The 25,411-nt window shown below is 48.2% G+C and overlaps 1 protein-coding gene across 1 annotated transcript; it reads right to left on the reverse strand.

Annotated features, from left to right (window-relative positions):
* Nucleotides 1–181: 181 nt before the first annotated feature.
* Nucleotides 182–24,953, reverse strand: LOC125553171. The gene is made up of 3 exons (XM_048716955.1): nt 14,892–24,953; nt 14,723–14,789; nt 182–1,048 (listed from the first exon to the last, which is right to left on the reverse strand). The coding sequence occupies exons 1-3, from the start codon at nt 15,855–15,857 to the stop codon at nt 453–455; spliced, it is 1,629 nt and encodes a 542-aa protein (XP_048572912.1). The 5' UTR covers nt 15,858–24,953; the 3' UTR covers nt 182–452.
* Nucleotides 24,954–25,411: the final 458 nt, after the last annotated feature.

Consider the following 25,411-nt stretch of genomic DNA (forward strand, 5'->3'; position numbering starts at 1 on the left):
CGGGCATGTTTACAACTTTTTTTTTTATGTTCGTTGTACTACCTTAATTGAAGATGAATTGAGCGGAAGTTTTCCCACAAAAATAAAAGAAAAGCGTTGATTCTGATGTTAATGTGGTTAGTGCTCTAGAAAAGCAATAATACTGCCCAAATCATTGATAACATGTTTGTTTGACAAGAAGTAATGTTTAATGTCTTGCCTCGCTTATTTGATAAACGGAATAAAAATCTCCCCGGTTCCATTTAAAATGGAACCTAGGGTAAAAACAGGCAGTTCATACAGTACATTGCACACGAATGGAGGTAAAAAAAACTTCAGATACAAAACATGAACAGACAAACAACAACACAGCTATACGATGCTCAGTACGTAGCCTGCAACTCAAGCAAGGTTAATGTCTCATGTCTTCGAGTGTATCCAGGAGCCATTTGGTGTATGCATGTCACCTACCATTATGGGTGGAAATTCGCCAAGGACGTCAAATCATCCAAGGAGTCGTCCTGGTTGTGGAGCGGCCGTACTTCTGACAACAATGTGCACTGGCCATTGTCAGTTGGTTCCCACTCCGTCTGGAAAAGCTCGCCCACAAACGGTGCCACTTGAGATGAAATGCGGTAGCCGTGTCCTGCAGCCTCCTCAGTTACACGCACCCCAGCGTCGTAGATGTTGTCGTCGCCCTCTAGTATGCTGTCCCAGAACCCGTCCAGCTCCCAGCCGACCTCTTCCAGAGCATTGCTAGATTCACTGCCGCCCACCCCCACCTGGAGTCCCTGCTTCTGCTTCTGGTGATGTTGGGCCTCAACTTCAGGTGTACAGTTCTCATCGATTTCATTGGGAATCTGCAGGTAGGACTCTACTCCATTTTGCATCTGCAGGTAGTCGGCAACATCAAGCGACGGAACGGTGAACTCGACTATCGGATCGTTGTCTGGACGATCAAGATCCGCATGGTCCTCCTCAGCTTCAACTTGAACGGGTGCCAGCAGGAAGTCGTTGAGTTCATTGAGCAGCAGGAGCTCAACATCAAGTTGCCCTCCTGGTGAAACTTCTGGGTGGTCGTGATTCAGTGACATAAAACGGAATTAGTAATTTTTGATAGATATAAAAGAAATAAAATATGTTAACAAAAAGAGTAGACCCTTTTGTTCCGAAAACATGTAGTATATCACTCCTCCAATTACCAGAGTATTGCATTCAAGGAGATTCGAACACAAGAACACAAGCATAAACCACTGGGCAAGGGAAGCTATAGTACGTCGAGTAAAGGGTTCCATTGCTTCTTTTTCGCACTCCAGATGAATTCTACTTCAAAATTCATTTGACAATTCTGTTCGGGAAATGGATGATATTTTGGTTGATGTCGGGCCAGGAATGGAAGGACGACCTTCCATTCATACTATTGTGGTTGGCACCTTGTGATGTGAAGGTTGGTGGTGACTCAGGCCATAGATACCAGGTGTCGGTGTCAAAACCGGCAGATCTCGGATAGGGGAGTCCAAGCTGCTAGTCTAAGGATCAATGGTAGCAAGGGACGATGGGGACACGGTGTTTTACCCAGGTTCGGGCCCTCTTAATGGAGGTAAAACCCTACGTCCTGCTTGATTATATTCGATGAGTATGGGGGTTACAAGAGTTGATCTACCTCGACATCGTAATGGCTAAACCCTAACTGTCTAGCCTATGATTATTCTGATGACCTCTACGGACTAAAACCCTCCAGTTTATATACACATCAGAGGGGCCTAGGGTTGTACAGAGTCAGTTTACATACGAAGGAAATAGTACATCCGGATACACAACTTGTCGTCCACGCATATGGGGAGTCCTACCCGGACACGGGGGATAGTCTTTTGCTTTATCTTCACGGCCCATTAGTCCGGCCCATACCGAATAGACCGGACACCTGAGGACCCTCGAATCCAGGACTCCCTCAGTAGCCCCCGAACTTGCCTTCAATGACGACGTAGTATCCGGCTTATGTCTTCGGATTTGCAAGGCGGGTTCTTCATCATACTCCGGATTGACAACAGTCCGATTTTGACCTCCATCTTCTACCTTTATGACTCCTTCCTGTTGTCGCCTCGATTTCCACGCGCTGGGCGAATGCGAACGGTCCATAATTTTTTGCAAATAAGCCCCTTACAACGCACGGACGACATCTATATAAAGAGAATAGATCCTCAAGTACCATCCCACATCGCACAAAGAGCATCAGAACAAACCACAAGAAACTTCATAACATGGCAAGCGCTCCTGGCTCCTCCTCGCGCCCTCATGGCCCTCAAGTGGGTGAATGGCGAAGCTGCTCAGTATCCCTCCTAGAGCTGAATCAACTTCAGACGCAGGGATATGTCCCTCCCGCAGATCTAGTCCCCGTGCGGGCGGGATTGGCCTCGATTGTCAATGACGTGCTAGCGGAGAATTTCCCCAATCCCAACAAAGAGGAGAGGGTGTGCTTCGTCTCGTTTCTCCTGAGGGGCTTAGGATTCCCGATCCACCCCTTTCTCAGGGGTCTATTGGAGTTCTACGGGATCCAGCTGCACAATCTCACCCAGGTTCTATCCTGCACATCTCGGGTTTTGTCGCTCTTTGTGAACTGTTTCTAGGATGCGAGGCTCATTTTGAACTATGGAGAAAGTTCTTTTGCCTCATTCCTCGTCATCGAGGGGGTTCCATATTTGAAGTGGGCGGCACCGAACTATGTCGCATAGCCGGATTAGGCTACCTCATCGGAACTCCCAGAAAAGGAGCCGAGGAATGGACTTCAGAATGGTTTTATATTGAGGATGTTCCCCTTTCGGACCCAGTTCGACGTGGCCTTCCCGAATTCTCCAGCGCTCTTCTGAAGAAACGCCTCAACTGGCGTCCCCGGAGCCCCCAGCAAGAAGACAGTGCCGAGGTAATGAGGTTGGCCAGCAAGGTCAGGTTACTTGCTCATTCCGAACTCTCGATAATTGAAGTTATGGCCATTGCAATAAAGTGATGCATCCAGCTCCTCCAGTCCAGAGTGACTCCTTTATGGTGTTATAACGGAGAGGACGACGCATCTCGTTATAGGCGCAAGGGCCCGGATACCCCAACCGAGCTGGCCGTGATCCTGGCTGATCTTTATAAGGGGGAGAAAGAAGACTTCATCCGTTTAAATTGCCGGGAAGGTTTTTCCATGTATAACCCCATTGAATGGGTAAGCTTTTGATTATCAGCAATATCCTACCTTGTTATCAAGGTATGCTAATCAATTTGTTCTGGTAGTTTTAAAGCGGACTTGGAGGAGGGTGTCGAAAACATTCATTGCCCCTCCGCGCAACCAGAGGACTATGGCCGCAATGAGGACCCCGGCTCCCGCAAGGATCCGGATACATTTATAAAATTTGATGATGGAGTCTTTTATCAAGCGAGCCTTGATGGCTCGGAAGTGGTTATTATGGCCGACTACCTCGACCTCCTCTCTTTCTCCAATGTAAGTATTCGGAGATCATCTTCAAAAAGGAACCCCCCACTTGCGTCTCACCCATCACACTAAATCATGCTTCATAGGGTCGGCGCTCAGCGAGCCGCGCCCCTAGGGCGGCCCCCAAGAAGGTAGCATCTACGCAGGGTGAGTCTTCAAAACGGAAGGAAACCGAGAGTGCGGTCGAGCCCCTCCTTAAACAAAGAGGTATATCTTTTAATATGTGCCTAGGCATAAGACCAGATTGTCATATATCTCCTCCCGTTTTATTCTAGGAGGAGCACACGACGAACCGTGTCCAAAGTCCCAGTTAGCCGATTATCAACTAATCCGACGCCGGACTCATCAACCAGGACAAGAGCCAATACGGAGGAGGCGCCAGCTCATCCACCTCATGAGGATTCGGATGAAGTATCCATCACAAATTCCGAAGTGGAGAGCGTGATGAATCATCGACGACTGAAAGAGACTAAGCGCGCTCTAGTTTTTACTGAGAAGGAATTTGCTGCCCTCAACACCATGGATGCGTATATCCGAGCCGCCCGGGACGGACTTGCTGGGGTTGCTCACCTGTTTTCAAAAGATATGCAGGTAATGGTTTGTGTAAGTTTAATAGATATATGCCAGTAGCCCCCGAGACTTGAAGCGTTCTAGACCAACCAATTTAAGGATCGTTTATCACCGCAAGTTCTCAAAGAGAAGAACAACACACTGTCCCAGGAGCTTGAAACCAGTCGGACAAAGCTACATGCCGCCACCACAGAGCTGGAGGAAATGAAGAAAGCCAAGATGACCGCTGAGCAAAAGAACAAACTAGAGGAGGAAAAGGATAATCAAGCCGAAGAGATAAAGAACTTAAAGGCTCAGTTATCGGATGCAGAAAAAGTGAATAAAAAGCTGAAAAGCGGCATATTCGGTATGACTGTTGGACCATCCGAGGGATTCATATTATCCCATAATTCAGAGTGTTATAATGTTTGTTCTTGCAGTTCTGTTAACCGGGCATCCTGAAGAGGAGGTATCCGGATTCCAAGGCGACGTGCTAAAAGAGCTGTCCGTAGTGCACGAGCTGGCCCGGAAAACCATGAAGAGTATGGTCAAAGCCTTATGGCCATTCAAAGGTGCCCGGCGCCGTTTTGAGTTATGGAAGGCCTCACCATGCCAGGAAGGTGCCCGGGAGGCATGGGCGATGGTGAAAACATGCTACACCGGGCTTGATCCGAATCATATGGCCCGAGTTGGTCCTCAGGGACCGGACAGAAAAGAAATTACCGTGAACTTGGCATATGACCAAGTCATGATAGCTCCGAAGTATTCGCAGGAAGACTGTAGTTTAGATAGTCTTATAGATGGCATAGATAAAGAGTAGACGTTCGATTCGATGTATCAATGTACTTTATCATCGACCTTATCTCCAGCCAAACTTGGTAAAATTTGTCATCGCAGGCCTTCGGCTTCAACCTCCGAACTGAGGAGTTGGAGTGTTTCCGGATACCATGTTTAGAATAAACATTCGTTATGTCCGGAAACCAGGCAATCCGGTCATAGTGCTCAAACAGACAAAATTTGTTCCGGGAGTTATGTTATATTACTATTTAACATAAGAAATATCTTCCAAGAAGAATAGTTCCGTTAAGGGTCCCTTTCCTTGGGTTGGCATGCTTAATTATGCATACCTAGGCTTTGATCTAAAAGATAGAATTATGGGTAGCCTATCCCTTATTTTAGAAGAATTACGCAAACGTAAATAATCTGTCGTTGCTTCCCGACCAATTATTCCCTTAAGAATGCTAGCTTTCGGCTTCACCCGTCTGAGGTACAGATCCGGATTACCCGGTTGTATCAATCGCAGAGGTACTCCCTTTACACCCTAGCCGAACAATCGGGAACGTAGGGTATCAACACAGGAGCAAGGCAACCCAGCTTGGCAAAGACTTAAGTCATAGAGGTGCATATAATGGCAAAAGGTGTATAGAACAAATGACGGAAACAATAGAGGCAATAAGCCTTTAATAATAAGCTTCGTCAAAGAAGCCCCCATATATAGCAGGGTGCATACATTTAAAGATGTGTACCCCTAACAGTTCGGTAGATCCGAACATACCCTGGGATATAAGAAGGAAAAAATAAGGAGAGGAGAAAGAGGAACCTAGTCAAAGTAGAAAATAGAGTGCGACCGAACTATCCGTAGAATCGTCGGAGCCGAGCAGCGTACCATGGATTCGGCTCAAAGTGATTATCCGATGCATCACGAAGGCGATATGATCCTCCTGTGAGAACTTCATCTATGATGAAGGGGCCCTCCCATTTTGGTTTGAGCTTGTCCTTCTTCTCCGGGAGACGCAAGACAAGGTCGTCGATGTTATATGTCTTGGCCTGCACTTCTCTGCTTTGGTATCGCCTGGCCTATTGTTGATAAAATGCGGAACGGGCTTGTGCAATATCACGCTCCTCTTCAAGGCCGTCTAGGTCATCGTGCCGATCGAGCTCGGCTTCTCTCTCTTCGTACATGCGTACTCGAGGTGAGTCATGAATAATGTCGCAGGGCAGGACAACTTCTGCGCCGTACACCATGAAGAAAGGTGTGTACCCGGTCGTTCGATTAGGAGTAGTCCGCAACCCCCAAAGCACGGAATCGAGTTCCTCGACCCAGTGCTTATCTGACTCCCATAGGGAGCGCACTAGCCTGGGTTTAATGCCGCTCATTATCAGGCCATTGGCCCGTTCAACCTGAATGTTTGTTTGAGGATGGTAGACGGATGCATAGTCGAGCTTAATGCCCAAGTTAGCACACCAGTTTTTCACCTCATCAGTTGTAAAATTGGAGCCATTATCAGTAATGATGTTGTGTGGGACACCATAATGGTGTACCACACCGGATATAAAGTCGATCACTGGCCCTGCTTCATCCGTTTTTACTGGTTTGGCCTCTATTCACTTATTGAATTTATCTACCATAACCAGTAAATATTTCTTGTTGTGGCTTCGTCCTTTGAGGGGTCCGACCAAATCGAGCCCCCAGACCGCAAAGGACCAAGTGATGGGGATTGTTCTTAAGGCAGTGGGAGGCATATGATTTTGATTGGTGAAAAGCTGACATCCCACACAGCGTTGGACAAGGGCTTGTGCGTCCGCTCGGGCTGTTGGCCAGAAAAACCTGTCCGGAAGGCCTTCCTTACGAGGGCCCGAGCTGCGGCGTGATGGCCGCCCAGACCAGCATGTATTTCGGCCAAGAGTTGCCGCCCCTCCTCTTCGGAGATGCATCTTTGGAGAACTCCGGTAGTGCTTTTCTTGTACAATTCACCTTCGTGCACTTTATAGGCTTTAGAGCGTCGAACTATGCGACGGGCCTCATTTTGATCCTCAGGAAGTTCCTGCCTATTAAGGTAGGCCAGGAAGGGTTTGGTCCATGGAGCAATAATGGCTATGATTTCATGAGCAGAGGGTGTTATTTCGGTATCCGAACCCCGGATGATATCTACATTGTGTTCGGCTGCTGGGGGCGTGATCAGGTCCGTACTGGCGTCTCCGCTCTCGTCCTGCCATACTACGGATGACTTGAAGAGCCTTTCCACAAAGGTATTAGGTGGGACGGCGAGCGACGTGGTGAAATTCTAGCCCCTCAAACCGAGCCAATATTTTTAATATGGCGTTTCGATATGCCGCCATTTTTGGATCCTTTGCATCGAATTCTTCGTTTACCTGTGATATTGCGAGGTTCGAGTCTCCTCGCACCTCTAGGCGTTGTATGCCCATGGAGACCGCCATGCGGAGACCATGTAGTAATGCCTCGTATTCGGCAGCGTTGTTGGAGTCCGTATACATGATTTGCAATACGTAGCGGACTGTGTCCCCTGTGGGGGATGTCAAAATGACGCCAGCCCCCAATCCGGCTAGCATCTTAGAGCCGTCGAAGTACATAGTCTAGTTGGAGTATGACCATACTCTTTAGGGAGCTCGGCTTCCATCCACTCTGCTACGAAGTCGGCCAACACCTGAGATTCAATAGCTCGGCGTGGCTTGTATGTTATTTCGAACGGTAAGAGCTCAATGACCCATTTGGCTATGCGGCCGGTGGCGTCCTTGTTATTTATAATATCATTGAGTGGTACTTCGGATGCCACTGTGATCAAACACTCTTGAAAATAGTGTCAGGGTTTTTGGGATGCCATAAAGACCGCGTAAGCTATCTTTTGATAATGAGGGTATCGGGATTTGCATGGTGTAAGGACCTCCGACACGTAGTAGACTGGTTTTTGGACGGGGAATTTATGACCCTCTTCCTCTCGTTCGACGACGAGTACATCGCTCACTACATGGTGAGTTGCTGAGATGTAAAGCAACATAGGCTCGTCAACACTTACGGCGGCTAGGATTGGGTTGCTTGCTAACAAGGTTTTTATTTCTTCCAATCCGGTTGTGGCCTCTTGCGTCCATTCGAAGTTGCCAGTGCGTCTAAGCAGCCTATAAAATGGCAATGCTTTTCCCCCTAATCTGGAGATGAAGCGGCTCAACGCCGCCACGCACCCAGCGAGCTTTTGGACCTGTTTTAGGTCTGTTGCTATAGTCAATTATGACAAGGCTCGGATTTTAGCTGGGTTTGCTTCAATTCCTCTATGGGAAACAATGATCCCCAGCAGCTTTCCGGCTGGAACCCCGAAGACGAATTTTTCCAGATTGAGCCGTATGTCGTATGTTCGGAGGTTATCAAATGTGAGGCGGAGATCATCCACCAATGATTCGACATGTTTAGTCTTGATGACCACGTCGTCCACATATACCTCAACTGTCTTGCCGATTTGTTTCTCCAAGCATGTTTGAATCATGCGTTGATAAGTGGCACCGGCATTTTTAAGCCCAAACGACATAGTGTTGAAGCAGAAAGGCCCATACGGGGTGATGAACGCCGTTGCGGCCTGGTCAGACTCCTACATTTTAATCTGATGGTATCCGGAGTAAGCGTCGAGGAAACACAGTGAGTCCTGTCTCGCGGTCGCATCAATGATCTGGTCAATGCGGGGCAACGGAAAGGGGTCCTTAGGGCAAGCCTTATTGAGGTCTTTGAAATCGACACAAAGGCGCCAGGATTTATCCTTCTTCGGTACCCTGACCAAATTGGCTAGCCAATCCGGGTGTTTGATTTCTCTGATGAACCCGACTTCAAGTAGTTTGGCTAGCTCCTCCCCCATGGCTTGTCATTTGGGTTTGAAAAATCGCCGCAACGATTGCTTGACCGGTTTGAACCCTTTGATTATGTTGAGGCTGTGTTCGGCCAGTCTGCGTGGGATCCCGGGCATGTCTGAAGGGTGCCAGGTGAAATATCCCAATTTTCACGTAAGAACGCGCATAAGGCGGTGTCTATCGTTGGATCCAGCTGTGCTCTGATGGACGCCGTTTTATTAGGGTCCGTTGGGTGTACTTGAAATTTAACTATTTCATCTGCTGGCTTGAAAGAGGTGGATTTGGGTCTTCTGTTGATAATTACATCATCCTTATCCACCGTTGATCATAGGGTGGTTAGTTCTTCGACCGCTAAGGCTTCGGACAGTTCTTGAAGAGCCAAGGATGCGGTTTTGTTTTCGGCGCAGAGTGCTTTATCCGGATCACTTGTAACTGTCATTATTCCATTGGGCCCTGGAAGCTTAACCTTCATGTACCAGTAATGGGGTACGGCTTGGAAGCGTGAGAAAGCATCCCGCCCTAGAAGGGCGTGATATCCACTATTGAAGGGCACAGTGTGGAAGAGCAACTCTTCAGACCTGTAATTTTCAGGCGTGTCGAATACTACATCAAGTTAATTTTTCCCCGAGCAATGTGCTTCTCGACTGGGGATGATACCTCGAAAGGTGGTCTTGCTTTGCTCGATGCGCGCTCTATCAATGTGCATTTGGAGGTTAAGCCCACTGCCGCCGTCCATGAGCACTTTGGTAAGTCGGAAGCCGTCCACAATTGGGTTTAAAACCAAGGCGGCGGGTGCTCGGGCTGATCGGGCCCTTGGTTCGTCGTTAGCGGTGAAGGTTACTGCCGTGTCGTTCCATGGGCTCATTGTGGTTACTTGGTGAATTTCGCCGAGGTCGCGGAGTGCCCTTTTACGCCGATTATTTGAAGAGAAAGTCTCGAAGACCGTAAAGATGTTAAGATCATCATCCTCCAGAGAATGCTTCTTTGGAGTAGCAGTGGTGAGGATGGCCTCACCACTTTTAGCCACTTGCCTGAGTACCCAACATGCCTGAAGGCTGTGAGTTTGTTCGGTGCTCGGCGTCGCATGTACTGGACAGGGCTTGCCGAGGAGTTTGTCACGAACGGACCTGTATTCCGCAAAGGGTTTGTTTGCCCTGCCGACGGGCTTGTGATCGGATGCCTCGTAAGGGTATGTCTGTTTTGCCCGGGAAGTGCACTGCTTAAGGGCAACGGGTTCCAACCGGGTTTTCTGGGCCTTCCATGTGCTTTCCATCGCGCAGTACTTCCGTACTAAGTACGATAGTTCCTTAAAATTCTGTATGCGACGGCGGTCGAGGGCGTTCAGAATTCCCTCGTCCGTACGATTACGGTGAAAACCCGAAACTGCGTCATCATCGCAGCAATCCTTAATCTTGTTTTTAACAAGTAGGAACCTGGCCCAAAAGTGATGGACCGTTTCCTGAGGTTGCTGTCGTACATACATCAGGTCATATATGTCTGGAGGGCCTGAATTACTTGTAGAGTATTGAATGTGGTGGGTGGGTGGGTTAAAACACGAATCCCGACCTAAGATTGTATCCGTAGTTTACAAAACTCCATGGTCACCAGTTCAGGTCCGGGATGGTCTAAGTGCTCCCGGGACCCTATGTCCGACCCTGAGTTCGGGGGACGCGGAGTCTCATCCCGCGGAAGGGTATCTGACTCAAGAGGTTAGGGGATCTGAACATAGATGGTTTTCAATTTAGGGGAAGAAGTGTTCTCAACTCGTTCCTCGACGACCGCAACCTGGTGGGTGATTGGCGGGAGATTGATTTCCCTCTAGTCAGGTTTGAGCCTGATCCGGTAGTAGTCCGTTGCAAGCCCCAGGGCGGCGATGCGATCTAGCAGCTCGTTTAAGGACGAGATGTCCGCCGGATCCATCTTTTCGGAGTATTCGAGACTGATGCGGGGATGGTGTTTGGCGATCGTGGGGGATGATGTCGGCTTGATGACCATGCGGGCACCCACGATGAAACCGCCGAGCTGGAGGCCCTGTCCCGAAGCTAGGCTCCTTCCAGAGGTGATATCGTTGTTGATGACAAGGCGAGCCATGGATCGCTTTTCGTGACTACGTACACAGCGGAGCTCTCAATAAAAGCATCAATGTCGGTGTCAAAACCGGCAGATCTCGGGTAGGGGGGCCCAAGTTGTTAGTCTAAGGATCAATGGTAACAAGGGACGATGGGGACACGGTGTTTTACCTAGGTTCGGGCCCTCTTAATGGAGGTAAAACCCTACGTCCTGCTTGATTATATTCGATGAGTATGGGGGTTACAAGAGTTGATCTACCTCGAGATCGTAATGGCTAAACCCTAGCTGTCTAGCCTATGATTATTCTGATGGCCTCCACGCATATGGGGAGTCCTACTCGGACACGAGGCATAGTCTTCTGCTTTATTTTCATGGCCCATCAGTCCGGCCCATACCGAATAGACCGGACACCTGAGGACCCCCGAATCCAGGACTCCCTCACCAGGGCGCCGACTTTTGATGGTTGTCTGCATGGCGGCTCTATGGCGGGCACCATAGCGGCGGTGATGGCTACCCCTCTTGGTCGTTTGGGTGGCAAAGGGTGTAGCAGAGGGCGGCCCGGGCTCGCTTTCTTACGGTGGTAGTGGTGGCGGCTTGTACTAGTCATGGTTTCCCTGGGTACCTCGTGGTGGCATGGTTGCATTGCCGAGCAAAAGCTTCGCGCTTTGGCACCCATGACGGCGACATCCATTAGTGATGCTTTGCTCTTGAGGACGTCATCGTTGTTTCCCTCCCCATGCTAGGTTTCGGGTGAAAACCCTTGTCCATCTCAAACCGGGCAATGGCGACGATTCTCACCGTGCACCCTCCTTACGGTATTGTCGTGGAGCTTAGGTATCTTAGGGCTTGTCATGGTGTAGTTGTTCAGGCCTGCCTATGTTATCCTGCGGCAGCGTAGTCGCGTGAGTTTATGTTGCCCGATTATCCCAAGATCTGCTTGTATGAGGGCCTCCTCATTACCTTGTATCGTTTGGTTGTATACTATGTTTGTGCTTTATATATAAAGCAAGGAGAAAGCATGCTTGGAGAGCGATCTTTTGATGCAGAGGTCAAGGGTTTCAACCTCCTTTTTCCAAAAGAAAATGGTCACCGCTATATGAACACAATTCGTTTATGTACTGTGAGAGCAGTCTAGCAATTAAAAATTCCACCTGATTTTTGCATAAATCTAAATACAACGAAGTTGCTAACTTGTACTCAAGTTGTTAGTGTAAACACACAAAAGCAAGGTGCGCAGCTGTTGTCATTGGACAAATGCTTAAAATAAGCTTGTGAAAATGAGCAATGTAGGGACAGTATGCAATGCAACTATACAAGTAAGGGCATCTCCAACACATTCGGACCAAGCGGTCCGGACCTGCAAGCCATGCAATAGTGTCCGCATCGATCTGCGGACCAGTCCGGGTGTCCATTTTTCCACAAACTAGAAGCAAACCCGCAGGCTTTGTGGGAGTATGAACATGAGCCACGTAGGACTCCGACACTCCGACCCACCCAGAAGGAGGCGGAGCCCGTGCATTTGGAGCTGGCCGCACTGTTTCTGTGGCAAAACCCCACTTTCTCAATCCAATTCTCTACCATCCCACTGGTCTCCACCAAGTTCCCGCCCATTTTTGCCGCCATCACTGAATGAACACGTTTGAAAAGCCGTCGGAGACGACTGTTGTGGAGGATCCGGTGAAGGAGAACACCCAGAAGATCAACTCGGTGACATGACAAGACCACCGCCTCAAACAGAAGGCGAATAAGGCACCACATCTCAAAAGAAGAGGGCGGTGGGGCTGTGTTCTTTGTGGCAGACATGGAGGGTTTGAGCGTGGTGCAGTGCGGGGCCAGGGATGCAGGGCGTTGCTGCCGTCGCCATCCGTCCAGACGCTGGCCTTGCCAGATCAATACAAGCCTCCCTACTTCTACACCGCCCAACAGCTCAGTAGGTAGTCCATGCATCCACCACAGGGCACGTGCCTTACCATGTTGACGTCAACATGGTGCCGATCCTTTTCTCCGAGTCTGCATCATCACAGATTTTCCGGACGTGGATGCCGTGGGAACATGCGCGTGGAGCAAGTCGGTTCACGCTCTCAATTCGCCAGTATGTCTCAACCGGGCGAGCTAGCGTCCAACGACGCGGCTAGGCAGATGTTTGAGATGATGCATGACGGAGGTGGAGGCTGCTAAGAGTACGTGCAGGTGGATGACTCGGAGTCCATGTAGTGTGGCACACACACGCAATCTGGCACATACACCTAGTCGGGCACGCAGCCAGTCATGTACACATAGTTCGACACGTACACCCAGCCGGGCATGTACACCCAGCAGCCGGATTCGTACACCGGCCAGCATGAACAAGAGGAGGATGGCAATGACGACCTTGATCCAAATGAATTTGCCACTGATCCAAATAAGAAGGGTAGAGGATAAAGGTTCAACATGATAAATGACGAGTAGTTGTGCGACTCGTCGTTGGCCAGTAGCATCGATCTGATCCATGGCTCAGAGCAAAAGGGTGCAACAGTTTGGGACAACCACCGTACTTGGTTCCATGAACACAAGCATTTCAAGCCCTATGCCAACGAACTAATGCACAACCATGGGGGAAAGTTGCCCGACCATCGCCATGTCCATGTATTGCAGCCATTTGAAACAAGTAATCGGTTGGTGGCCAAGTGGTGCGCAAATCACTGAGCGAGTAAGTCGTTATATGTGTTGGTCATTTGACCGGATATGCAACTTGATGATATTATTTTTCTTTGTGGCCTTCTCATGTGTGCAACTTGTTCTTGAAGGTGGAGAAGAAGAACTTTGTCATCATGCATTGTTGGTTGAGGATGAGTGGGCAGCCCAGGTGAAGCTTATTCATTGCCAACACCATCAAGACTACTGGCATCGATACCGAGGAAGAAGCGGGTTATCCAACTGACCCAACAAAAGAGCCACCCAAGAAGGTTAAAAGAGGGTTTCAAGGAAAAAAGTGGGAGGATGATAAGGAGAAGAGAGAAGGGGCGGCGGCGAAGATGACAGAGAGGTTCAAGGATGACAGAGAGGTTCAAGGATATATTGGCGAAGAAGGAGGAGGCACGTGTCAAGCGCTCTGATGTCAAGAAGGAAAAAAGGCCGAGAGGTTTAACATTTTGATGGCACCAACCAATAACAAGCTCAAGCTCGTAGAGGGGAAGACAATGCTCGCAGAGAAGAAGGTTGAGACGACGGCAGCTTTAGAGGACACAAAGATGTTGAGCTATAACGTGGAGGAGTTGGATACCGATGTAAGGATGATCGTGCAAGCCGTCCATGTTAGGATGTTGAAGCACATGGTGGCCAAGAAGCACATGGTGAGGACGAGCCGGTGACAAAGTAAGTATGGAGGCTCGGTTAGCCGGTCCGGCAAGGCAAAAAAACATTTTTTTTTGCACAGACCGTCGGACAGAGATTCATTTGTGGCTGGGATGTGAAAAATATGTATACTTGTCTCTTTTTGGCTGTGAACGGGCGCTATGCATTTGAAATTCAAATTGCCTGGACCAGGGCGGATGTTTAGGGGATGCGGTTGGATGGCCGACTCCCGCATCAGTGTCCGTAGTATTGGAGATTCCCTAAGAGCATTGGAGATTCAAATTTTATTTTTCATTAAAAGGAACAAGAGAAAGGCTAACTATAGTTCTTTGCAGGATATTTTACTTGTGTATGAACCCATTTTGACTGTGATCCTAGAAAAGCAACAATTGAGCAGGAGTTCATGGTGTTTGGTGCTAGGATGCTGGTATTGGTTACCACGGGATTAATGTCCTAGTTTGGATGTGGTGTCATATGGGCTGGTGACAATCTAAAAGCTTCTTTATTAACGGTTTTGCTATATATATGGGCAGTGTGTGTCTTACTGTTGCAGAGGCCAGGGAGATGCCTCGCAAATTTAATTCCCGATGTGCTATGTTTGCCGGATTATTATCGATGAGTGTACCCTAGTAGGGAAGCCTTTTTTTTCTTTTCTAAAGCAACCGTAAATACTAGTATAACGCATACCTGAAACAATCAGCTTATCCAATCCACGCTCATGGAGATTGTCCAAACCCACCGCCTCGTCCATGGCCTGCAGAGCCACGCGTGCACATTTATCATCAAATAGCAATATCGATGGGTCGAGCAAATTAATCGAAACACCTCACACAGCAGACGAGTTAAAAAAAGATACCTGCCCTGGAGATGGCATGTCGCTGCCGGGCGATCCCAGCGACTCGTGTATAGTTACTCCGTCCTCCTCCGCCGCATCACATCCCTGCGCAATCAATGTAAACTCTGCGACGAGAGAGGTGCTGGCTGTCGTTGATATTTCTGGATAGCTGTGATTAGACCGATAGAGAATGCACAACACCATCTCGTCGACGTTGTCGTGCTGATTCTCTAGCGAGAATTCCGCCATGCACCACCCGGTACGCGCAGGTACTCCACCACTGTCAGTGAGCATGTAGGACAGCTTTCTCTTGAGCAACAAAATGGACTTGTCCGCGTCAAGTATTGACGTGCGATTCTCCGGCCGCCAGATGCCGCCACCGTCAACATGGCGGCATCGTCTCCCCCTCGTGCCTGGTGCCGGATGGCTATGGAAATAGTAGAATTCCTGTTTCCCACCCGGAGCATGCATTTTGCCTTTAACGAGTTCATAAGGGGGCGCAGAATGGACGTTCACCTTGTAAACTTTGGGAAGTAAAGGCCTTGATCCGGCGTTCAAATCCTTGAGAAGGTTGAAATGCTCAAGATCGGCCATGGACATCTTCGCATCCCACGCTTTCCCCCCTACCGCCGTAGCGACATCCGCCACCTTAGTCTCAGCGGCCTTGATCCCCTTAGTAGGCACCTTCTGGGCGGGGCAGAAAGACACTGGCCTACTCCGCTTGCGCGAACACTTGACCAGCTCCTCCACCACCGTCGCCAACTTCCCCCTCTCCGCCTCAGCCGCAGACGCCTTGCCCTTATTGGCGAGCCGAGAAACCATCGACTTACTGTGCCTGCTCGAACTCTCCACCACCAGCGCCGCCTTCCCCTTCTCCACCACCCAAGGCCGCCTGCGCGGACTCTCCAGCTCCTCCTCCACGGGTTCGGTCAGGGGCTTGTCCCCCTCCCCTGCCTCATCCGCAGCCGGCGCCGCCTGCCATACCATCCTGCTCTTCCTCGGAGAAGCCCGCTCAAGGTGACCGCTGGCCACGGAGGGCAAAGCTGGCTTTCTGCGCGCGAGGGGCGGCGCTCTGAGGGGTTTCGGATGACCAACTTCTTTTTGCACGGGAGAGTTAGACGCGTTGCGGCTGTACCAGGGGTTTAGTTTCAGGGGTTTAGTTTAGGGCATCAAGTGAGAAACCGAGAGAAGTTGTCCGATGGGCCGCGCACATACTATTAATGGGCCGGACGATTGTGTTCCTCGTTCGTATCGACAGCAGCAACCTCGCCTTTACCTAAATATAAAATAATAATAATAATAATAATAATAATAATAATAATAATAATAATAAAGGATCTCTCCGCCTCCGAGCGACGAATTCCGATCGGCTATCAAAAATGGACGGCCGCCGTATGGCACTTCCGTTTCGGACATTCCATGGCATGGTGCTCGCTGCTTGGTAGTCACTCACTTAGGTAACCCTATTTCTGGCTACGAATTGTCAACTTATCGCACAAGGTAGACGTGACGTGCACTTTCCTAGTCCACTTGCAGCCGACCTTCCCCCCCTTTCCTCCTTTTCCGGATTCTAGTTGTTTTTTTCCTCTATTTCTTATTTTCCGTTCTGTTTTTTTTGTCTTTTAATTTTTCATTTTCTTTTGTCCTTTTTTTGTTTCCATTTTTATTTTGTTTTCTTTTGAAAGGTCGATGCTATGCGCCGGTCGACTGGTGCGAGCGATCGACCGGTCATGTCAGTGACCCAAAGGACAGCAATACTGAAGATGCAATACAGAGCACCATACCTGTTGAAGAGATTGTCGACAACAACAAGACTGGAATAGTACCGGCTCCTCGGCCCAAGTTGGCGCGGCCCAAGAATCTTCCCCAGTGGCTTGCAAGCCCGAACTAAGCCTGTTAGCGGGTATAACGTTTAAATAAGCACAATCCTTCTCTTTCTCGTTTCGGCAACGATTGGGACGGCTTAGAACGGTCGTCCTGTATCTGGATAGAGGTGAGGGAGGTTGGGTAGTATTCCTCTACCAATTTCAAATTCATAGCTTGAGATGGATGAATTCATGGCATGACTGACGAATTCGGTGAGAAGCTCACAGTTGGTATCAGAGCCTCCGTCCTGGCGCCACCAATTCATCCCCACCGCATGAGGTACGGCGACCGGCGACGACGACAAGTCATGGAGAAGCTCAGCACCAAAGGCCGCGCCGTCTACGAGCCGCCGCGCCATTAATTCGTTAGCGACTTGGACATAAGCTGCAAGCACAAGGTGAGACGCTTCTCCAATCCATGGGCAAAATCATCGAGGGAAACAACGCGACCCTCGACAATCTCATGTCCGCGAGGGTGGACAACATTTGCGACATGATTGCTCTCGATTTGGATAAGGTAAAGGTGGGTTTGTATAAGCACGAGGACACGGATCCAGATCCGAAGGTTGATGGGAGTTCCACCTCGCGCGGAGCTTTGCGAGGTCACGGTGGCCCGACCACCCCCCTCGGCTTCGACAATAACAACCGGAGATAGGCACATAACATCTCTGTTCCTGCACCAGACAGAGGTGTGCGAGAGTCCAATCTTTCCCCCAGAAAATTGGGTTCGTTCATAGTAAAGGAAGATAACGATCAACACGAGGGTCATGTGTAATGACGAAGTTGTAACACCCCCATGTATTAAGCTATAGTAATCCCTCACGATTGTGATAAGTCACTTTGCTTTGCAATGCTTGATTACTATGGGCTCAAATCTCATTTCAAACTCCACCTCTGAAATCAATTCAAATTGCAAGTGAAATTGAAAGTTTCACAGACATGATGGTAAAATAGTTCATCATTTAGCAAATATTCCATAACAATATTTGTTAAGGAAAACAACATCACTTATTTGCTTAAATGGGCTAAGGCATTCATTTACCCCCCAAACTTTTTGTGGCAGTGCCAAATATTGCAATGTAATTAAGTGGCCAAATTCCATATTTTATAAAACTCATTTGTTACTAAAAAGAAATGCATTACAAATGGAATAAAAAGAAACAGAAAGAATAACAGAAAATAGAAAAATGCCTATCAAACTACTGTGCAACTGGGCCTTTGGTGGCCGAAGTGCATCTGCACAACCCAACTGGGTCTTCCTTCACCTCCTGCTACAGGAGAGACATAGGGCGCGCGTGTCACGAAACCATGGTGCCTTGGCCATGGATGGACTCAACGTAGCCCCACTAGACCTGCAAATATGTCCCTCGGAAATCCTACCTCATCCTCATCCGATCCCCTATCGCTCGCCATCGCACCCCGGCACCCCCCTCCTCCTCGGCTCCAAAACGAGCTCGGAGCTCATGCGGTGACCGCGCTCGTCGTCGTCATTGCCGCGGCTATCGTCGTCCCCGCACCAAGTTAGCATGTCCCTCGGCTTCCCTGTCATCTTCCACGTCGTCTACAAGGTCCAGATCCAGCCAGGGAACTGCCGAACAACGGGATCGAGCTCGTCTTCTTCCTTCGGCCGTTGTCGATTTCCGCCTGGATCTGCAATCTCGCTGCGCTACAAAGCCATCACCGGGCCTTCTTGTGCCTCCCGGTGAGTCCTCCTCCGGTTCCCCTCTCCCCCCTCCGTTCTGCCACTGTTCTGCGATGGCCAAAGCCCACTCCACCAGCGCGTGCCCTGCCGCCCGTGCACGCCCACGCTCGTCCCTGCTGCCCCGCTGCAGCCGCGCTCGTCGCGCCCTGCCGCACTCCGGTCGCGCTGCTGCTTGCTAGCTGTTGTTTCTCCGCTGCCGCTTCAGCCTCCTGCCACTACAGCCGGCCCTGCTACCGCTGCTGACTTCGGCCACCGGCGCCCCTGGGTGCGCCCGTGCGTGGCACAGCCCTGCTGGCCGGCTAGCTCCCTGCCAAAGGGGCCCGACCCCAGTTTAATTAGGGCTAACCCCCATTAGTACTAATCCCCCTCACTAACAGTCACAAACAGGTGCCCCCCGTAGTTAAATAACCTTTTAATTTAAGTCTAGTCAATGACGTGTGGAACCCACAACAATGTTCGTGTTTCACCTCAGTCAACACTTTGACTGTTGACTACTGAGTCGGTACCCCTCTGGCCCGCACTGTCGTACACTCAGGCTAGGATAGCACTAGGTGGCAAAAGTATATTCTATTTTTAATTCAAATTCATAATAATAATTTTGGAAATCCATTTAGAACTTTGAAAATTCATATAAAAGTAACCGTAACTTCGATGAAAATGATTTATATATGAAAAACGATCAGAAAAAAATTAGACGAATCTGTTTATACCCTCCACATACCTGTCACATGCCTCTAGCACTGCAAACATGGAACCTTCCCCTCCGACTCGTCTGTCCGATAACTGCCTAAAGCCGGGAAAGTATTCCTAGATATTTTCCTGCTCTGTCTGTAACGCGTAGCACTGCATTAGGTCACCGTGTCACAACATATTGCCATGTCATGCATTGTGATGCATTTGGTTGCTTTATATCTATTGTTTCTTCCCTCTCTTCTCTCTAGTTGACCCGGAGACCGACGCTGACGCCTTGAGTACGACTATGCTCCTCACGACCAGCCCCTTTCAGCAGAGCTTCCAGGCAAGCAAAACTCCCTTGATCATTCCTATATCGCCCATTCTATCTCTCTCATGCTTGCATCGGATTTTGCTACTGTTGTTTGATAGCTCATATTCTGATGCATAGCCTGCTTTTGTAACCTGATGTTGTTACTTTACCTGTTATCTTATATGCTTAGTATAGTTTGGTAAGTGATCCAACAGTGGCCCCGCACCCTTGTCTGTGTTGCCATGCTTTGCTTCTGGATGACTAGATCAATGTGATCGACGTGCAGAGACTGTCACATCACCGGCAACCCCCTTTAGATGTACGACTCTGCAGAGCTACTATCGAGTGCCGAGGATGATACCTCGTATCTCACTCCTGATGATATCTCTGTAGCGTAGCTAATCGATCATGGATTATAGAGGATGATCCCTCGTTCACCACTCCAAATGATGACTCTGTCGTGCAACACCTCAAGCGTGAACCCATTGAGGGTGATTCCTCCTAGTTCACCTTGACATTTTACCCCAGGCGTGGACCTACCAAGGGTGATTCCTCCAAGGTCACCTTAACGTTTACATCGAGTAGGAATCCATCGAGGGTGATTCCGCAGATTCCCCCTTGATGTTCTGAACCCACGGATATCTTGACCTTTACCTCGGTCCTTTGTTGAAGTCGGGTCATCCCAAGGGGTACCCGCGATAGGTATTGAAGTCAGGTTGACCATGAGGGTATACCCGTGAGATAATGACGCGGCATGACCGAGCAGGCAGAGACCACCCTAGAGAGGGATGGCCCTGGCCCTTGTCCTAAGCCCGCGAGACGGGGCGACAGGAGCACTGATAGTCACCGAGATCCCAACACACTAATGGGTTTGGATATCAGATCTGAGAGGCCTCTCGCCTTTTCGCACTAACCACCACATGGGATAAGTTAAGTGCACTCGGTGTCGTATGATTCTCCCGAAAGCTTTGTCAGACGTCCAGTTCAGCATTGCGGCACGGCTGGATCGGCGCCATCCAGGACAGAGGTGGTGCCTGGGTCTGCCCTAGGCGCAACGACCCGGAGCGGTTAGGACGATTGGCCCATGACCCCTTTACGCTTAGGATGTAGACTGGCAGGGACCTCTTTATGGAGCCTAGGTAGGTCTACGACGTGTTGATTATCCGAGGCCAGGCATGACCTGGAAAAGTATGTCTGGCCAGACGTAATCGAGCGTGACGGGTAAGATGGTGCACCCCCTACAGGGAAGTATATCTATTCGAATAGCCGTGTCCATAGTAACGGACGCTCGGAGTTCTATCTCGATCTACTACAACTACAACTGGATACTTGTGATACTAAATTTTTATGATAGCTCCGGGATCACTTTCTCACAGGGTAGTCATGGAAGGATCTCTGGGCGTTACTAATATATATACTTGTTACTATATATTATATGTTACTCTACTCTCATCAGTTGTTGCAAGACGCTGCAAGATGCTAGTCTTCGATAGGCTAGGCCTTCCCCTTTATTCTAGAAATTTTGTAGTATAGTCCACAGATAAGGCCCCTCCCCTTTGATCCTGATGCATACTTAGCATAGATCTGATGTAAGTTTCGCGAGTACTTTGGATGAGTACTCACGGTAGCTTTGCTAGCTTTTCCCCGTCTACCCGGCTGCTCCGATCAGATGAGGGAGCCCCGGAGCCAGCTGATGGCACCGTTGACTACTACTACTATCCCGACGAAGCCTACTACTACATGGAGATCGATGACCAGGAGTAGATAGAAGGCTCGCAGGCAGGAGGCCTGCGCTTTTTCGATCTAGACGTTGTTATTTTGCTCAGCCATCTTAAGTAAAACTTGTCTAATTATGTGTGTACTCGGATATTGTTGCTTTCACCGACTTATGTAATCGAGCCGTCATGGCCCTGGCTTGTAATATAAAGCTTTGTGTTTGAATTTTTGTATTAGACATGTGTTGTGATATCTTCTCGCGAGTCTCTGATCCTGATCGTGCGTATTTGCACGTATGATTAGTGCACGGTCGAGTCGGGGGGCCTCACAAGTTTTAGATTGGGCTCGCGGTTTCTAGTAAAGTCTCGTGTTTCATACACCTCGCAAGATAAACCAACAACATGAACTGCCATGCTTATGGTGTGTAGGAATTGTAAAAATTTGCCAATCTAACCATAGAAACCACAGTAATTAGCAAAGTGATCAGAGGCGTCGAACTCGTTTTGGAGCCTTGGTGGCTGCCCCCTCCTCTTTCCTAAACCTATATATACTAGAGGATTTCCACCCTATGATGACACCAGTTTTGGAGCCTCCTCTAGTTGATCTAGTTTTAGTTCTAGTAGGTCCTAGTTGACTAAGTAGAGCTAGCCCTGGCGACCTCTAATTCTCATAATTAGAAGCCCCATGTGGTTGTAATCTCCTCCCTCTAATTCTCCGGCGACGATTAGCTCTGGATGGCGAAGCGCTGCCGGATCATGAAGATTGTACGCTTGCAACCAAGTAGAGAGGTCGTGCTTTCGGTCTTCCGTTCGAGGGTTTGTTCGAGGGGGGTTCATGGTATCGTCATCGACGTTCGAGGGACTCCAAGTACGTTTTACACTGACTCGTCTACTTTCGCTGCACTATGTAGTCGGTAATGACCGTTGATTCAAACCTGATATGCGTCTTCATATTGTTCCTGGGTGTTCGTAGGGCAAAAAAAAATTTCTTTTCTACTATGTTTCCAAACACTTTGTAGACTGGTTTCGCAATTTGAGAATAGTTCTCAAGAGTGCTAAGAAAGAATATGTTCTTGAAGCAACTTGTTGGGAAGCCCCTGGCGAGAGCGCCACTGAGGATGATAACAATGTTTATCAGTCGAAAAATGACGACAACATCACGGTACAATGCATCATGCCTGCAACCTTATAGCCAGAACTTCAAAAGTGATTTAAACTATGACGCTTATGAGATAACAAGGCTATGCTTGATTGCAAGACGAAAGAGGGAAGTCCAATGAGCTAACACATACTCAAGTTAGCTGGGTATCGACATATATTGCAGGCCCTTGGTTTTGCGATCCCTACGGAGTTGGGGACTTATCTTTTGCTATTGTCACTCCCGCTAAGCTTCAATGGCTTTATCATGAAGTATAACATGAATGGGATGGACAAGGGTGTGAATGAATTGTTGAACATGCTCAAGAGTGCGAAAGTTGCAATGTATAAGGACACCAATCATGTGATGATGGTGAACAAAACAACACATTTTAAGAAAAAGGGCAAATCCAAGAAGAAGGGTAAATCTAACAGGACAAGTGAGACTAGTGCTTCTTGAAAACCCTAGGGAGGTGCCAGTTCTGAAACAGAGTGTTTCTTCTGTAAGCAAAAGGGGTATCGGAAGAGAAATTGAAATAGTTTCTGGCAGAAAATAAGAAGAATGGACAATCCAGCTCAAGTATGAGTGTCATACATGTTATTGATGCGTTCCTTGCTGGTCCACTATAATTCATGTGTATTATATACAGGATCAGTTGCTCATATTTGTAACTCGACGTAGGGACTATAGAGGCCTAGAAGTCTAGAAAATGACAAGGTGATGATATGCGTTGGGAACAGAGTAAAAGTTACTGTCAAAGCCGTCAGCGTTTTGCCACTACATCTACCTTTGAGATTTATATTAGAACTAGGTAAATTTTTACTATGTTCCGGCCTCATACAAGAACATCAAATCAATATCATGTTATTGCAAGGTGGTTATTCATTTAAGTCAGAGAATAATGGTTGTTCGATCTATATGAATAATATATTTTAGGGCAATTTACCAATTTAGAATAGATTGTTTATTATGAATCTTGAAAGTGAGAACCTAATCTTTAACACTCACGCTAAACGTCTTAAACAGACTCATAAGAAAAATACCACATTTTTGTGGTAGTGCCATCTTGGTCACATCAGAAAGAAATGCATGAAGAAGCTCCATAGTGATGTAATATTGGATTCATTTGATTTTGAATCATTTGATAATTGTGAGTCTTGTCTGATGGGAAAATTGAGTAGGACGCCGTTCACAGGCCATATGAAACGGGTGAGTGACTTGTTAGAAATAATAAATTCAGATGTATGTAGTTTGATGAGTCTACCGACGCGCAGTGGATTTCTCTACTTTCATACCTTCATGGATGATTTGAGTAGATATGGTTATATCTACTTAATGAAACAGAAGTCTGAAACATTTGAAAAGTTCAAAGAATTTCATAATCAAGTAGAAAATCATCATAACAAGAAAAATCAAGTTTCTACAATCGGATCGTGGAGGAGAATATTTGACTAACAAGTTTAGCGAGTATCTGAAGAGTTGCGGAATTGTTTCTCAACATATGCCACCAGGAACACAACAGAGGAATCGAGTGTCCGAGCCACGTGATCGAATCTTGTTGGACATGTTAGATCGATGATGTCATTATCTGAACTGCCACTATTTTTTCCGAGTTATGCTTTAGAAACTACAGCTTTGACACTAAATATAGCACCATCTAAGTCTATTGAAATGACACCATATGAGATATGGAATGGTAAGAAGCCCAATTTGTCTTTAATTAATATTTGGGGATGCGATGTTTATGTAAAGCGTTTACAACCAACCAAGCTTGATCCCAAATCAGACAAATGCTGCTTTGTTAGTTATCCCAAGGATACCGTTGGGTATTACTTCTAAACCCGAACCGAAGGCAAAGTGTTTGTAGCTAAGAACATAGTATTTCTCAAGAAAGAATTTCTTGCAAAAGTGGTGAGTGGGAGGACAGTACAACTTGACAAGATTGGATAATCCTTGCTGACGAAACAAAGGATTGAGCTGGAAGTTCTTCAAGAACTTACTCCTGCACTTGAACTGGAAGCACCTTCATGTGATGAAGAACCTTCGGTCAAGTGTGTAACTGAACCACGTAGGACTGGAAGAATACCTGCTCTATCATAGAGGTATGAGGATGGAGTATTCTTGCTAGATCAAGATGAACCTAGGCATTACAAAGAGGCAATGGCATGCCCTGACCCGGGGAAAGGGCTCGAGGCTATGAAATCCAAGATAGCATCCACGTATGAAAATCAAGTTTGGAACTTGGTAGAATGCAAATGGATTTATAAGAAGAAAACATACGTGGATGGAAATGTTTACATCTACAAAGCATGACTCGTCGCAAAGGGTTTTCGACAAGTTCAAGGGGTTGACTATGATGAGACCTTCTCGCCCGTAGCGATGCCTAGGTCACTACTAGGGAAAACCTTATACATGGAGGCTTATCAGTAGCGCTGGTTATAAAGAGGCGCTACTGATAATTAGCAATAGCGCGTGGTTACCTAGGGCGCTACTGCTACATACATAGCAGTAGCGCGGCTCCCCGAGAATGCGCTACTACTATTTTGGCCATACCATTGCCGTCAAGCTAGGTATAGTAGTAGCGCCGTTCTAGTACACGCGCTACTGCTAAGGAAGTAGCAGTAGCACGTTTTCCAGTACCGTGCTACTGGTAAGTCTAACTTACCTTCACCCGCGTGCGGTCCTCACTCTCCCCTCCCCACTCTCCATCTCCATCCCTCTCGTCGCTGCCGCTGCCATCTCGTCGCCGCTGCCATCACCCCCGGTATGTCTCTCCCCGTCCCTCTGACCGTCCTCCCTCCTCCATCCCTTCCTCCCTCCCTAGCTCCCTCCTCCCTCCCTCCCTCCCTCCCTCCGACCCTGTCCCTCCTCCCTCCCCTCCCTCCCTCCCTCCCTCTGACCCTGTCCCTCTTCCCTCCCTCCCCCCTCCCACCATCTCCCAATCATCGACATGCAGGGGCTCCTAGTAGTATTTAGCAAATGCAATATGTTCAGATTTTTTACTAATTATTTTCATAGATATGAGCCCATTTCATCATTAGAGCACTAAATAGGTTTTTTGAGTACAATAGAATGTAGATATATGTAACCCTAGGTGTTCATATATATGGGTGGATGAAATTAGGTTTTTTTATAA

The sequence above is a fragment of the Triticum urartu genome, chromosome 4 (assembly GCF_003073215.2).
Source record: "Triticum urartu cultivar G1812 chromosome 4, Tu2.1, whole genome shotgun sequence".
NCBI lineage: Eukaryota > Viridiplantae > Streptophyta > Magnoliopsida > Poales > Poaceae > Triticum > Triticum urartu.

Excerpts from the sequence above, each read along its gene's own strand:
- LOC125553171 (XM_048716955.1), bottom strand. The coding sequence starts at position 15,857 with ATGGTATGGCAGGCGGCGCCGGCTGCGGATGAGGCAGGGGAGGGGGAC. Across the intron at positions 14,790-14,891 it reads ACATGCCATCTCCAGGGCAG|GCCATGGACGAGGCGGTGGG; the intron begins GTATCTTTTTTT and ends GTGGCTCTGCAG. Across the intron at positions 1,049-14,722 it reads GGATAAGCTGATTGTTTCAG|AAGTTTCACCAGGAGGGCAA; the intron begins GTATGCGTTATA and ends ACGACCACCCAG.